Source organism: Hydra vulgaris, chromosome 13 (genome assembly GCF_038396675.1).
Source record: "Hydra vulgaris chromosome 13, alternate assembly HydraT2T_AEP".
NCBI lineage: Eukaryota > Metazoa > Cnidaria > Hydrozoa > Anthoathecata > Hydridae > Hydra > Hydra vulgaris.
Genome location: NC_088932.1, coordinates 17,274,160 through 17,290,000, shown reverse-complemented (window position 1 = coordinate 17,290,000; position 15,841 = coordinate 17,274,160). Strand labels below are relative to the sequence as shown.

At 26.3% G+C, this 15,841-nt stretch overlaps 2 protein-coding genes across 2 annotated transcripts in view; one reads left to right on the top strand and one right to left on the bottom strand.

The window, feature by feature from the left end:
* Window positions 1-4,777, top strand: part of LOC100210427 (26S proteasome regulatory subunit 6A-B) — an 8,578-nt gene extending 3,801 nt beyond the window's left edge. Inside the window, exons 2-5 of the mRNA XM_065816404.1 lie at window positions 1,182-1,472; window positions 3,408-3,742; window positions 4,268-4,420; window positions 4,515-4,777. Of these exons, the coding sequence (XP_065672476.1) occupies window positions 1,182-1,472; window positions 3,408-3,742; window positions 4,268-4,420; window positions 4,515-4,700 (965 nt within the window). The 3' untranslated portion in view covers window positions 4,701-4,777. The remainder of the gene's footprint in view (window positions 1-1,181; window positions 1,473-3,407; window positions 3,743-4,267; window positions 4,421-4,514) is intronic.
* A 6,815-nt stretch (window positions 4,778-11,592) lies between these two features.
* LOC136089694 (uncharacterized) lies at window positions 11,593-11,958 on the bottom strand. Its single transcript, XM_065815753.1, has one exon. The coding sequence runs from the start codon at window positions 11,956-11,958 to the stop codon at window positions 11,593-11,595; it is 366 nt and encodes a 121-aa protein (XP_065671825.1).
* Window positions 11,959-15,841: the final 3,883 nt, after the last annotated feature.

The window sequence follows — 15,841 nt, the reverse complement described above, 5'->3', positions numbered from 1 at the left end:
TTAGTAAATTAACTATTAATTTTTATTAAATTAGTAATTAATTTACAAATTTAATAAAAGTAATTTGATGTTAGTAGGTTGCCTCTTAAAATGATTCATCTACATTAAAATAATATTTTTAGTTGCCCTTCAAGAAAATTGGTCGTCATGTCTATACAACATGGTATTGTACAAATATAGCCCATGTACAAGCCCTCTCAGGTGTGTGGCCACATACAGTATTTTTTTACATAGCCCACAATACAATTTTTTTTTTAAAACTCAACCATAGTTTTTTGCATATTTTGATGATTGGTGCGTTTAAAAATGCACTGAAAAAAACTAAACTAATTTGAAGAGAAAATTAAAAATAAACAAACCATAAACTGAAAAGAGAAATGAATTTAATGCATTATAAAATAAATAAATAAACTAGAGAAAATAAAAATATAAAAGTAATATATTTTTTAATTTAGAAGCGTTTCAATTAACAGTTCAAATTTAATAATTAATTTGATTTAAAAGCGCCTCAGTTAATAGTTTAAAATTAATAATTTTTACCAATTTGCTATGTTAGTATAGTGCCAAAGTTGATTCATTGTTACATTTATGAGGTGTGATTGTTAGCTTGGCGTTGAATGAGGGTTTAAATTCTTTTAACACATAATTTTTTTTTATATTTTATTTTCTTAGTAGACATTCTTAGTAGGGACTTTTCATAAAGTACATACACAAGTATGAGGGATGGGGAGTTACTTAAAAACATATGGATTTGCACAATGGAGGGGGTGGTAAAGACACCAAGTACGTATGCGGTTTGACTTGAGTTCTCTATCTCTCCTAACATTTGATTTCTTTTTTTTCCATTAAACTTAAATGCTGATTTAAAATCATAAAAACACAGTTCTGGAAATTCATAGAAAGTATTCTATTTTGATATTTGATTTAAAAAAAGTTACATTAAAATGCCAATATTTGCCATCTCTTTAACACTTGTTTATGATTAAGTTACTTTTAAAACATAAAAAATATATACAGTTTGGTTTTTATTGCCATAATAAGCAATGAAATTTTTTTTTCTGTCGTAGAGTTCTTTGATAACTAATTTATAAATTATGTTTATTGTTAATTAATAATTTTAATTTAAAATTAACAATTTTATAGATACTCATAAATATTTAGATAATCAAAAATTTGTTTAGGAAAATGTGCAGTTGTAAAAACTTCAACTCGTCAAACATACTTTCTACCTGTAATTGGTCTTGTAGAACCTGAAAATCTTAAACCAGGAGATTTAGTAGGAGTAAATAAAGATTCTTATCTTATTCTTGAAACATTACCATCAGAGTATGATGCCAGAGTCAAAGCTATGGAGGTTGATGAGCGTCCTACTGAACAGTACAGTGATATTGGTGGTCTTGACGCACAAATCCAAGAACTCATAGAAGCTATAGTACTCCCTATGACTCACAAAGAGCGTTTTGAAAGGTTAGGTATGAAGTTTACTTTTAAATCTTTTATAGAAGTTTATTTTGTAAACTTAATTATATTTTTAGAATGGTTCGATATATGTAATTCTTTTTAAATTAGGTTCATAATATGTAATTGTTTTTTAAATTAGGTTCATTATATGTAATTGTTTTTTAAGCTATTGAATTTTTTTTTATCAATTGAAGAAAATTTTTTATGACACTGATCTCAGATAATACTGAAATTCAGACTCCTCTCTTATATGAACTCCTCTTCTAAAACTATTTAAAAATTAAATTACATGAAAACATTACAAATTAAATTACCAAGTAATGTCTTTTTCAGACTTTCAATAACCTCTAATGCCTGTAAAAAAATTTAACAATTTTATGAAAATAATTTTTTTTTCAAGTCAACATAAAATTATTTAAATAACTAAATTTATTATTTAATATCCCAACTTAAAAATCTGTAAGAAAATTTTATAATTTCATTAAGTTTAAAAAAAAAAATGCTACTAAGTTATGCTATAAAGTAAATTAGGCTTCTTTCTTTTGTAAATTGTGAAATAATCTTACTTTTAAATTAACAAATATTAAATTAAAAAATAGAAATGATTGTATTAATAAAGTAATAAATGAAATAAAATAAAAAAAGAATGTCTCTGCTACAGATCTTACTACCAGCAAAAGCTAATGAAGGAAAAGAGAATTTTTTATAAAAACGTGTGGGTGTATGTATTTTATATGTATATTTATGTTTGCAGTTTTTTTTCTTTTCTTTTTCTCTACATTAGTCCTTTTATTAATGATATTTTTATTGTGATTTAAGATTTTTTGTTTTGTGTTTTCCTTGTTTGTTTTTTTGCATATTATTTTACACTCAAGTGTTTTTAAACTATATTAGTGACACCTAATCTGATTTTGTAAATTCATAATTAAACTTGAATGTTTGCAATTTTCAAGTTAAAAATTTTATTTTGGTAATCTTTTGTTATTTTTTTCCATTACATAACCTACTTCTTTATAAATATATACATAATTTTTTCTCTAATTTTAATATCCATGGTTCCACACTTGTATTGGCTGAACCAGTTTCGATAATGTTTTTTTTTAATTTAAATATGACATAATAAAGATTTGAAGCAACTGAAGGGCTAAGCAGACCAAGGTGTTATCTGATAAAATTAAAAAATCCAACATTTTTTTTGCATAAACATAGGTTAAAACATTTTTTTTGCATAAACATAGGTTAAGTTCATGAATTGATCAGAAATCAATTCATGAACTTAAAATTAAATTGGTGTACAATTACTATGTAACAAATCTAATTAACCATTACTATGTAACGAATTCGAATTGGTTTGAAATTCATGAATTGATTTGTCATCAGTTTAAACCTATTTTCATGCAAAAAATTTGTATTTTTTTTAGTTTTTTCAGATAACACTTTTCTCCGCTTTGCCCTTAAATTTTTTTACAACCAGGTGCCCATCTCACAGGTATGTGCCTATCTCACAGGTATGTGCCCATCTCACAGGTATGTGCCCATCTAACAAGTATATCTAATAAATTACTCTTTTAGCTGTCATTTAAAAAAAAAATTCAACTTTGAATATTTATCAAAAAACACTAATTTTTTAAAAATGCATAAAAGTAATATATTTATTTTAATATATATGGTAATTTGAACCTAGTCTACAAATTTAGTTTAATATTAACAATTGAGATTTTCTTATAACCAACAAAATAATATCTTACCAAAAAGTCCTCAATGAGTTTTCTAGAATTTCTTAATCATTTGTTATGATTATATACTTTCCAAGGTTTTTCAGTGTTGCCCTTAGTTTTGTTTTTTTTAAATTTGCAATTAAAAAATTTTTAATAAAAAAACTAAATGAGCAGAAATATTATTTTTTAAAATCCAGACTTGTAATAAAATTTTAAACTTAACTTCAGGTGTATCACCACCCAAAGGTGTTTTGTTATATGGCCCTCCTGGCACTGGGAAAACACTACTTGCTCGTGCATGCGCAGCTCAGACCAAATCAACCTTTTTAAAACTTGCAGGACCACAGCTAGTGCAAATGTTTATTGGTGATGGTGCTAAACTTGTGCGAGATGCGTTTGCACTTGCAAAAGAGAAACTCCCTGCTATTATATTTATCGATGAACTTGATGCTATTGGTACAAAGCGCTTTGACAGTGAGAAAGCAGGTGACCGAGAAGTACAACGAACTATGTTAGAACTGCTAAATCAGTTAGATGGTTTCAGCTCAACTTCACAAATAAAGGTTTAATGATATTAAATTGTTTATAGATTTTGTTTATATATATATTTGTACATACATACATTCATACATACATACATACATACATACATACATACATACATACATACATACATACATACATACATAAATACATACATACATACATACATACATACATACATACATACATACATACATACATACATACATATATTTATATATATATATATAAATATTCATACATACATACATATATATATATATATATACATACATACATATATACGTACATACATACATACATACATACATACATACATACATACATACATTTAAATATATAGTATATATATATAGTATATATAGTATATATATATAGTATATATAGTATATATATAGTATAAATATATATATATATATATATATATATATATATATATATATATATATATATATATATATATATATATATATATATATATATATATATATATATATATAATGGTAATAATAATAATATTTTTGCCATGCAAACTGATGAAATAGGTAATAGCAGCAACTAATCGAGTTGATATTTTGGATCCTGCTTTGTTGCGCTCTGGTCGTCTTGATAGAAAAATAGAGTTTCCTAATCCGACAGAAGAAGCTCGTGCTAGAATACTTCAAATTCACTCTCGCAAAATGAACGTTAGTCCTGAGGTAATGATAATTGGTAATTGTGTAGAGTGTTGCAAAATATTAAAAGTTTATTACAAATATTTTAATTTACAACGAAAATTTAAATTGTTTGCAGGTTAATTTTGAAGAATTGGCACGCTGTACAGACGATTTTAACGGAGCCCAGTTAAAAGCAGTTTGTGTTGAAGCTGGTATGATAGGGCTGCGACGAGAAGCCACAGAGCTTAGTCATGAAGATTTTATGGATGGTATACTTGAGGTCCAAGCCAAGAAAAAGTCAAATTTGGTTTATTACGCTTAATTTAATCATGACCGTTATTATTTATTATCAAACGTTTATTATTACTTTTGTTGAGTAAATGCTAAAGGTTTATAAAAGTTAATCGTTATTACCTAACTTTAACTATTTGTAATATTATATTGAATGAAGATAAGAGGATTACAACATAAACAAAAAAGGTCGTTGTATATAGTGGTCAATGGTCTGATTACTATAGGAGATGCACCGGATATAAATTTTAGATATCAGGCCGGTTATCTGGTATACCGGTTACATATATCTTTGTTAGATATAAATATTATGGCTCATATACAAATATGAATTTTTTCTTCACGAGTAATCACACTAACTGATGTAAACAGTATAAGTATTTATTTGCGTATAAATTTGAGTTATACCAGCAATAGATATAAAAACTTAAATTTATAGCCCTTCCTGCTACCTTAAAAAAATAGATCATGAGCCACGACATGTAAATAAAGTTATAGGGAGGTGGGGGGGGGGGAACGAAACTTTTACTTTAAAAGCCACTTTCTGAAAAAAAACCGGGCAAAAGTGCTACTGGCTCAAAAGTGATATCCTTCAATCACGCTCAATTTTTTATACAGTAATGCCAATAAGGTAGGAACGAAGCCGTAAATTTTTTTTTTAAAATAGTTGTAGTTCTTGAGTTATGGTCGGTCAAACTTTTGACTTTTTGACTCTTGGAAAGTCATTATTGGAATTTTGTGACTTATAGTGTAAAATAAAATTTAGGGGTAATGTCGCATCATTGAAATAACTCCGCTACAAAAAGTTAAACTTTTTATATATTAAAAAAAAAAACACAGCTGAAAGAAAAGCAAATCCTAAAGTTTTCTATAAAGAGGTGTTTTTAAGGTGAAACGTGACGCTGAATTTAAATTTATTTATTTCGTTGGTAAAAAAAGAATACAATGGCGTGTTTTATAAATAAAATCTACATGATCGGGGCTAAAAACAACAACAACAAGATACTCATTTTCCTCAAAATTTACAATCATTATTATTATTTTTATTACTGTTATTATTATTATTAATATATTGTTATTATTATTAATAATAATAACAAGAATATCTATAATATAATAAATAGTAAAACCAAAATATCATTATTAAGAACAAATATAAATGATTGACAAGAAAGGAGTCACTCATGCCAAAACCTGATCAAAGGAGTGACACCAAATAATTATATTAATAATGGTAATTTAAAAAATAACAATAAAAACTTTATTCATCAGTAGAGCAAATAGAAGTAAAAGTAAGACAGCAAAAATAATAGAACTTATTACAATTATAAAAATAGCAGTAATGAAAATAATAAATAAAAATGACAAAAACAATAAAGTTTCTAAAAAATAGTAAGAAGAAAACTAAAAAAAGTTATGATAAAAAATAAAAATAATTTTTTTAGAATTTGTTTAAATTTATTTTGTCTTAAATAAAGATAAATTAATTTTAAGTTTTAATTTTCCAAACTCATTCACAATGCACACAACACTTCGATTCATATATAAATTTACCTTTCTCTATTACAACCTGCTTCACTACACTGATGTGTAATCAGTGATAGTGAAGCAGGTTGTAATAAAGAAAGGTAAATTTTTATTAAGGAGTTAAAAATAAAAAGAAGATTAGCAATTCTAACTTGTGATGACAAGGTAGGAGTTTTAAGTTTTTTTGAAAAAGTTTGAAGTTTCTGTATTATGGAATTGAAATTTATTAGGATTTATTAGGATTGATTGGTGCTGAGCTGATAATAATTTATTAATATTACAGTTGCCAATTTGTCTCCAAACCTGACAACAGTAGTTGAGATGAGTCTGAAAAATTGAAAAATACAGATTCTTAAGGGTAGTTTTATCAACATAATGTCGAATTATTGAAAGCATGCCATTTGCTCGATTAAGTTTTTTTACGGAGTGCATCTATATGAAAATTCCATAAGAGGTTCGAATCTATAAAAATACCGAGATATTTAACAACGTGTATTGGATATAAACGTCTATTATTATTTTTAATTATATGATTGTTTTATCAAAGTTTTTGTCTTGGAAATGAAAAAAATATTAAGTTCAGTTTTCTCCAAGTTCAGAGAAATTAAGTTTGCATTTAGCCAATGAACTAAATCTTTTAGATCTAAATTTATATATTTTTTTTATGAGACTTATTATTACGCAAAATATTAATGTCATCTGCAAACATGGACTGATGAGAAGTGGACAGAGTTATTTAGATCTTTAATATAAATCAAAAAACAATAAAGGGCCAAGAACAGAACCCTGGGGAACACCACAAACTATGTTTTTGTTATTTGATTTGTAATCATTAATGATAACAAACTGCTTCCGATTTGAAAGATAAGATTGAAAAAAATTACAAGTAACTCCTCGGATTCCATAATGTTTAAGTTTAGAAATTAAAATGGTATGATTAACAGTATCGAACGCTTTTTGTAAGTCGATAAAAACACAATCAACGAAATGACCAGTATCCAGTGCCTTATTTATTTTTTCGATTTTACTTATTAACGCGTGGCAAGTAGAGTGTTTTGATCGAAGTCCAAACTGAAAATCATTTTAACAGTTAAAGGACTCAAAAATGAGCATAATCTAGAATACATTAGTTTTTCAAGGAGCTTGCTAATGTTAGATAGAATTGAAATTGGTCTACAGTTAGTACATGAGAGTTTTGAGCCATTTTTATATACTGGAATGACACAAGATAATTTCAAAATGTCAGGAAAAGTTCCATTTAACAAGGAGATATTAAATAACTTAGAGAGAATACGAGAAAATTCAGAATTAAAATCAATAAGAATGTTTGTGGGGATGCTGTTAGGACCTATTGATTTTCTAGGTTTTAATTTAGATATAAGTGATGAGATTTCAGAATGATTTGTTGGAGATATCAGACTATGAAAATTTGGATGTTTAAGATACTTTTATAGCTAACGTAAGGTGAGTGAATTTTAGAATTAAGTTTATGAGCTACATTTGTGAAAAAGTTGTTGAATTCTTTGCAGATTCGACTTGGTTCAGTTATGTATGTTTCGTTAACTTGTAAGCAATTTGGAGGTACGTTATTTCAGGTTTCACGAAGGTTTTTTACATTTCCTGAAAAGAATTTTTTGAAATGTATTTTTTTACTCAATTTTATTAGATTAATTATGGTATATTTATAGCGTTTAAAGATTACTTTTTTCAGTTTAATTTTATTTGTTGGATCTTATATCCCTAACATTTTCCATTGAATATGATTTCGAATTTGAATTGATTTTATTATTCCTTTAGTAATCCATGGCTTGATTTGACGCTTGTAGCTCTTAATACCGATTTTTTTGATCACCACAGGACAATCTAACAACAATGTTGTTTGAGAAATAAATACTTCAAAACTGGAGTTTAAATCGTTTTTATTGGTAATGTTATTCCAATCAACTTTAATTAATTCAGATTTAAATGATTTTTTGTTATCATTTTTAAAGTTCCTGCGGTATAAATTATGACTGCGTGATATAAATAATTTGTTGAAATTAAGATAAATAAGAAATTGAGGTAGGTGATCAGTAATAGAAGTTGTTAGATTTCCTTTTAGAATTTTGTTAGTGGTTTTATTTAAAAAGATATTATCAATGATTGTAGCAGAATGGTCAGTAACTCTCGTTGGTGGCGTAATAAATGGGCAAATATTATAAAAGGTAAGTAAGTTTAAAAACTCAGAAGTTGCAAAGTCAGTGTTTGACAGTATCAGATCCATGTTAAAATTGCCAAGTAGAAAAACAGATTTATTTTCAGTTACTTTTTTTGGAGAAGAACAGACATTTTATTATTGAAGTTGTTTACATCCATACTAGGGTGTTTATATATGCAATCAACTATACCATTTGATTTATTGGGGAAAATTATTTCAACAAAAGTAGATTCTAAATAGTTTGATGTGTATAAGATCAAATCATCTCTTATTTTATTTACCAGTTTGTTTGATAAGTATAACAAGGTTTCACCATAGAAGATTCAGTTAGTGTGTGCTCAAAATTATAACTTTGAATAATAATTGGATGTGTGGAAGGAGATTCTTTTTTTAACCTTGTTTCTGTAATTCAAATAATGTTAATTTCAAAACTAGTTAATCATAATAATATGTTCAGATCATCAAAGTGTTTTTGTAAAGAGGATATGTTTAAATGGAAAAAGGACATATAATTTATGATGTCAAAGTTATGAGAACAAAACTTATTAATGTTATAGTATTGACAATCTACATCAAAAAATGAACAGTTTTTCTTATCAGAAACTGAAGCATGTGATGTAATAAATTTATTAAATTGATTATAGATTTTATTTAACCCCGATACTGGAAAGAGTTTAGTTAAAGACAATTATCAGTTAATAGTTTTATTTGAAGAAAAGAGTAGTTTAAATTCATTATCAGATACACCAGTCAATGGAAAGACAACTTCGGTACAATTTACTCACAGCTATGATGAGCGTTTTAAATGTTTTAAATTGTACCCATGATCATAAAGCCTGCTAAATTTTGAAGTCCAAAACAAGCATACATCACATTGAGTTGCACTGCAACTTATACTTTTTTTGTACATGTAGAGCATACTCCCCGAAAATTAGAGGTCATGGTAAAACTAATGAGAACGATAAAAGAAGAAAATTTTCCAAAATTAGAAAAAAGCTTGAAGTTTAAAGTTTTAAAGAAAAAGAAAGTAATAATGAAAATAACAATGAAAAATAATAACGATACAATATTATAAATAGTAATTATAATGGCAACAATTTTAATGGTAATAATAGTATTGATATTTGCCTTAAATTATGCAGTATTAATGAAAAAACTAATATAAAATAATAGTTATAATAATAAGACAATAGGATAATACTATTTTATGCTTAAGAAATATAATATAATAGGATAGTTAGTATTTTATATTCAGTGGCGTAGGAAGGTTTTTAAATGTTTGAAATAACCAACTTTTAAACAAAAAGAATATTCCAAATTTTTTTATTTTCATATGTATGACGAAAAAATTCTTAACAAAAAAAAATTACTATGATTGGAGAATGGGAACAAGAAACCCTAAAATCTTAGCCTCCCCCTACCCTCAACGTGAGGGCAATGTGTTGAATTATTTTTTCATAATTAAACTAGTATGTATTCATCGACAGATTTCAAATTTTATGTTTAAATTATTCAGTGTTCAATTTTTATGAGCATGTAAAGAATATATATTATATATATATTTTCGCCGTTTGACAATAATTACAATAACAAAATAAATAAATAAAAATTTACATGACAGGAACAAAAAGAAGACTATAGTTGTCTTATCACTAAGCCCCGTAATATATACCAAACGTAGCATAGCCTTTAAAAACCGTGTAAGATAATACAAAATCTTTTAAATACCAATAAAATTTTCTTAAAAATTATATTTTAAATAAGGAAAGAAAAAAAAAAAAAAAAAAATGAAAAATTTTTTTTTTTAAAATTTTATCATCCTATTTTTTTCTTAAATTTCTTTTGTTAGATTGAGAATAATTAGGAAAAACGAAACAAAACAAAAAAACAAAAAAAACAACAACAACAAAAAACATATAGATAATAAGACAAAAAGATAAAAGTGAATGCTCACACATATAAATACATGCCAAACAATTAGGGGTATTTTTTACATACAATTTCAAGAATGTTTAATATAAACGTTTTTACATCAAGAATATTTAGTATAAACGTTTTAAAAGTTAACAACTGATTTTTTTAATTATATATATGTATATATATATATATATATATATATATATATATATATATATATATATATATATATATATATATATATATATATATATATATATATATATATGTATATATATATATATATATATATATATATATATATATATATATATATATATATATATATATATATATATATATATATATATATATATATATATATACAGCGGTGGCCAAAAATTAAAGACCACTCATTTTTTTTTCAAAATTTATTTTTAACCTTAGTATAATTTCAATTTTGGAAAAAGGTATCATAAAAAGAAAAACATTATTAGAAAGAATTTTTATTGTATTTTATATTTATTATAAAAGAATTTATAATTTTTTTACGAAATAATGTTAAAAAAATAAAAAACTGACTAGTAAAAAATATAAATGGGAAAAAAAGACCAGTTTCAAAAATATTTCAAAAAGCAATAAAAAAATAGTTTAGAAACGTGTTGTTCTTCTATTTGTTTTCAAGCACTCTTGTACTCGTTCTGGCATTGAATTCATTAAAGTTTTGATTACTTCATCAGGCACATTTTTCAAATGATGAGAGATAGAAGATTTCAAATCTTCCAAATTGTAAAGTTGTTCTTTACCAAGCTTGTGATCAAGCCACGACCATAAATTCTCTATTGGATTCAAGTCTGGACTATTGGCAGGCCATAGAAGCACTTAAATTTTATTAGAATTGAACCAATCGCTAACAACATGCGCTTTATGACACGGCGCATTATCTTGCTGGAAAATAAATCCATCTTGCAACTGCCATAAATCAATGCTAGAATTAAGCGAGTTTTCCAAAATTTCGATGTACCTTTCTTTGTTGAGTCTACCATCGAATAAATGAAAAACGCCAACTCCACAGGCACTCATACAGGCCCAAATGCCTATTGAACCACTGCCTTGTTTTGTTCGTTTCAAAATGTATGATTCATCGAACCGTTCGCTTGGAAGTCTACGCAACATTACGCGACCTTTTCTGTTGTCTACCTCAATGTTCATTTCATCACTAAAGACCACACGGCTTCACTGATCTGTTGACCAATTTTTATGTAGTTTGCACCACTCTTTCCTGGCAAATTTTTGTTTTTATTTAAGCGTGGTTTTTTGCAGCAGCACGCCATAAATATTTTAAATTGTGGAGGACCTTTCGCACAGTTCTAGGGCTTGCTTTCAGACCATTTGACAGTGTCCATTTCGTAGACAAGTCTGTAGATGATGCTTGTCTGTTTTCTTTCATTAATCTCACTAACGAGCGAACATCACGGTCATTTGAAATTTTATTGCGTCCAGTCCTATGACGATCATTAATTGAGCGGGTCTCTTTGTATCGTTGAATTATGTTAATAATGCAAGATTGAGACCTTCCGAGCTTTTCTGCTATTTGTCTGATGCTATAGCCTTCTTCTTTTAATACAAGAGCCGCGTATCTGTCTTTTTCTTCGATCTTTGCACGCATTTTTGCAATATTTTTATATCCTTATTGCAATTCAAAAAGTAAATGTTTATTTGATATCGAAACTCAGGTTTCGACATTTTATTTTATAGCCAACGTAATAAGCAATTAAGACAGTTAAAAAAAATAATGGATTATTATTTTTAATAAATGCAAATTAAAGATTTGAAAGCTAAATTTTGTCCAATTTATTTAAAGAAGATTTATAAGTACTCATTAGTTTTTTAATAAGTTAAACGCTATTTAATTAGAATTAGATTAAAAAAATTATACCACTTTAATGTTAATTAACAAGATATTAAAAAAAAAATTTATATGTCAATTAGAATCTTCTTAATTTTAATATAAAGATTAAGAAACCAACTAAAAAATGAGTGGTCTTTAATTTTTGGCCACCGCTGTATATATATATATATATATATATATATATATATATATATATATATATATATATATATATATATATATATATATATATATATATATAGATAGATATATATATAGATATTTATATATAGATATTATATATATATATATATATATATATATATATATATATATATATATATATATATATATATATATAGATATATATAGATATATATATATATATATATATATATATATATATATATATATATATATATATATTTGGTAAATATATTCATAACTATATAAATCAAATCATAAGAGTACTTTTATTTAATGCCTTTGAAGAAATTTAGCTCGTTGTCGTTTTAGTAGAAGAATTTGCCTAAATTTTGTTTTAAACTGGTTAAGAGAGTGAAGAGAGTGTTTTAAGATCATCATTTAAAAGCGTATTCCATAACTTAGGTCCTCGATTTGTGATTGAGAATAGTACAAAAAAATTTTTATCAACTTGCAACCCCCCCCCCCCCCTAACTTGTTTGTTGCAAGAATAATCACAAACTTTACATGGTCATAAAAACTGAACACTGAGTAATTTAAACATAAAAGTTAAAATCTGTTGATAAATACTAGTTTATTTAAAAACTAGTTTATATTTATGAAAAAATAAAGAATTCAACTCATTGCCCTTACGTTTACGGTAGGGGGCTAAGATTTTAGAGTTTTTTGTTCCCATTCTTCTATCACAGTAATTAGTTAGAAAAAAACATCAGCCATCCCTGAAGACGTCACAAAGCGATCTCCAAATAAAAGAAGACAATACTCGCCTTATCACTACGCCCCGATATGCTTTATTAGCAAGCGTGTACAATAGGGTTATGACTTTTTTTCAACCCCATGCTCCTATACTGTAGTTTGATGAAATTTTACCTAAAAAGCACGAAATAAGCTATTATTTGCATATCTTTTAAAAAAATCACCCCGCCATTGAAAAATCGATCTTAACATAAGTACTACTATCTATTACATTGTGGGGTTGAAAAAAAGTCATAAACCTAGTGTACAATAGAGTGGAGTAAAAATAACTTTTTTAAGAAGTTCAATTATTCTCCCTTATTTCAATATTAGTTATAAGAAAACTAAAAAATTCAGACTAAGATGAGCAAAATTGGACAAGAATTACCCCCTGCAGCAATTTTGGGCCAAATTAGCCAAATTTTCAAAAATTTTCATTTCTTCAATTTTTTATTTCAAATAATGATTTTTAGTATTTTTTCTTTCAATTTCGTTATTTCTCGTCTATTAACATGGTATTTTAAAGGAGTTTCAGAACTGAACAAAAGTATTTATTAACATGGTATTTTAAAGGAGTTTCAGAACTGAACAAAAGCATTTATTAACATGGTATTTTAAAGGAGTTTCAGAACTGAACAAAAGCATTTATTAACATAAGTAGAGTAAAAATATTACTAAATGTTGTAATGTGCTTTGTAATAGTGTTGTAAATAGTGTTGTAATGTGCTTTGTAATAGTGTTGTAAATAGTGTTGTAATGTGCTTTGTAATAGTGTTGTAAATAGTGTTGTAATGTGCTTTGTAATAGTGTTGTAAATAGTGTTGTAATGTGCTTTGTAATAGTGTTGCAAATAGTGTTGTAATGTGCTTTGTAATAGTGTTGTAAATAGTGTTGTAATGTGCTTTGTAATAGTGTTGTAAATAGTGTTGTAATGTGCTTTGTAATAGTGTTGTAAATAGTGTTGTAATGTGCTTTGTAATAGTGTTGCAAATAGTGTTGTAATGTGCTTTGTAATAGTGTTGTAAATAGTGTTGTAATGTGCTTTGTAATAGTGTTGTAAATAGTGTTGTAATGTGCTTTGTAATAGTGTTGTAAATAGTGTTGTAATGTGCTTTGTAATAGTGTTGTAAATAGTGTTGTAATGTGCTTTGTAATAGTGTTGTAAATAGTGTTGTAATGTGCTTTGTAATAGTGTTGTAAATAGTGTTGTAATGTGCTTTGTAATAGTGTTGCAAATAGTGTTGTAATGTGCTTTGTAATAGTGTTGTAAATAGTGTTGTAATGTGCTTTGTAATAGTGTTGTAAATAGTGTTGTAATGTGCTTTGTAATAGTGTTGTAAATAGTGTTGTAATGTGCTTTGTAATAGTGTTGTAAATAGTGTTGTAATGTGCTTTGTAATAGTGTTGTAAATAGTGTTGTAATGTGCTTTGTAATAGTGTTGTAAATAGTGTTGTAATGTGCTTTGGTGTTAAATATTAGCATATTCTTCCTTGATTGCGGTTGGACAAGTATCACACCTTTTATCTCGCCACAAACCAAGGAGAAACAACTGTAACCATCTAAACAACGTTTTACAGCTTGCGTGTTACATGGTAACTTTTCCAAAAGATGGCTTTTTTAATACGAAAGTGATTATTTTGATCGCAATACTAATGAATAATGCAAGCATACCTAACATGTTTTTACTTCTTCTAAAATATATCTTTGTAAATGTAAAACTTGCGCTATCTAATAATATGCAGTATTAGTACTTGTTCAATTTTGCTCATCTCGGTCTCACTTTTTTAGTTTTTTTATAATTAATATGGAAATCAGGGAGAATAGTTGTATTTCTGCAAAAAACTATTTTCACTTCACGATAGTGTACAACCATTAAAAGATAAACACACAATTACTTAGTATCGTTTAAAAATTATATACAAGTATTTACAAGTATGTTAAAATTAGTTACTAATCTATAACTAAAAGAAAATAGTAAAAATAAAATAAAACATAGGCAAACTTAAAAACTAGAGATAAATTAATAGAATAACTTAAAGAAATATAGAAACAAGTTAATAAAATAGTTGTTAAAAATATAGAAAAAATGAGACAAAAAAAAAACTCTTGAAAAGAATTTAATTCATCAACATTTAAGCTTAATTTAACGTGGTTAATTTAAGTTTTTGTTTCAGTTTTTTTTTAAATAGAGATGAACAATTTTTTAACTTATTATTTAAAAAAGTGTTACATAATTTAGAACCTCTTATGGCAATAGTTTGGTAACCAAGTAATGCATTTTAGGTTGCTCATTATTGTACTTTGAAAATCTTGTAGGGTATATATGATTAATTTTATTGAAAAGTGTACTAAGTATTATAGGTGATATTTTGTTCTAAAGTTTGTACATAAAAGTTAGAATTTTATAAAGATTTAACTAAAAAACATAAAGTATGTAATAATTTTTAAATATTTTATTAGTATGTGTGAATCCACCTGCATTTGAAATAATTCTGACAACGTGTTTTTGTCTACGAAGCAGTTTTTGTTTAATAAATGCTTGGCTTTGTAGGGGAGAACGGGGCTAGTTGGCTCGGTTTTTACTCTATGAGCTCTGTAGCCCTAACAGCACATTTTTTTTGAAAATATTAAAGTGTAGTCTCAAAGAGTATGAATTTGGGTAACTTATAAGAGCTACAAAAAAAATTATTGGGGCCTTTCCGGGCCCTCAAAAGAAAAAAA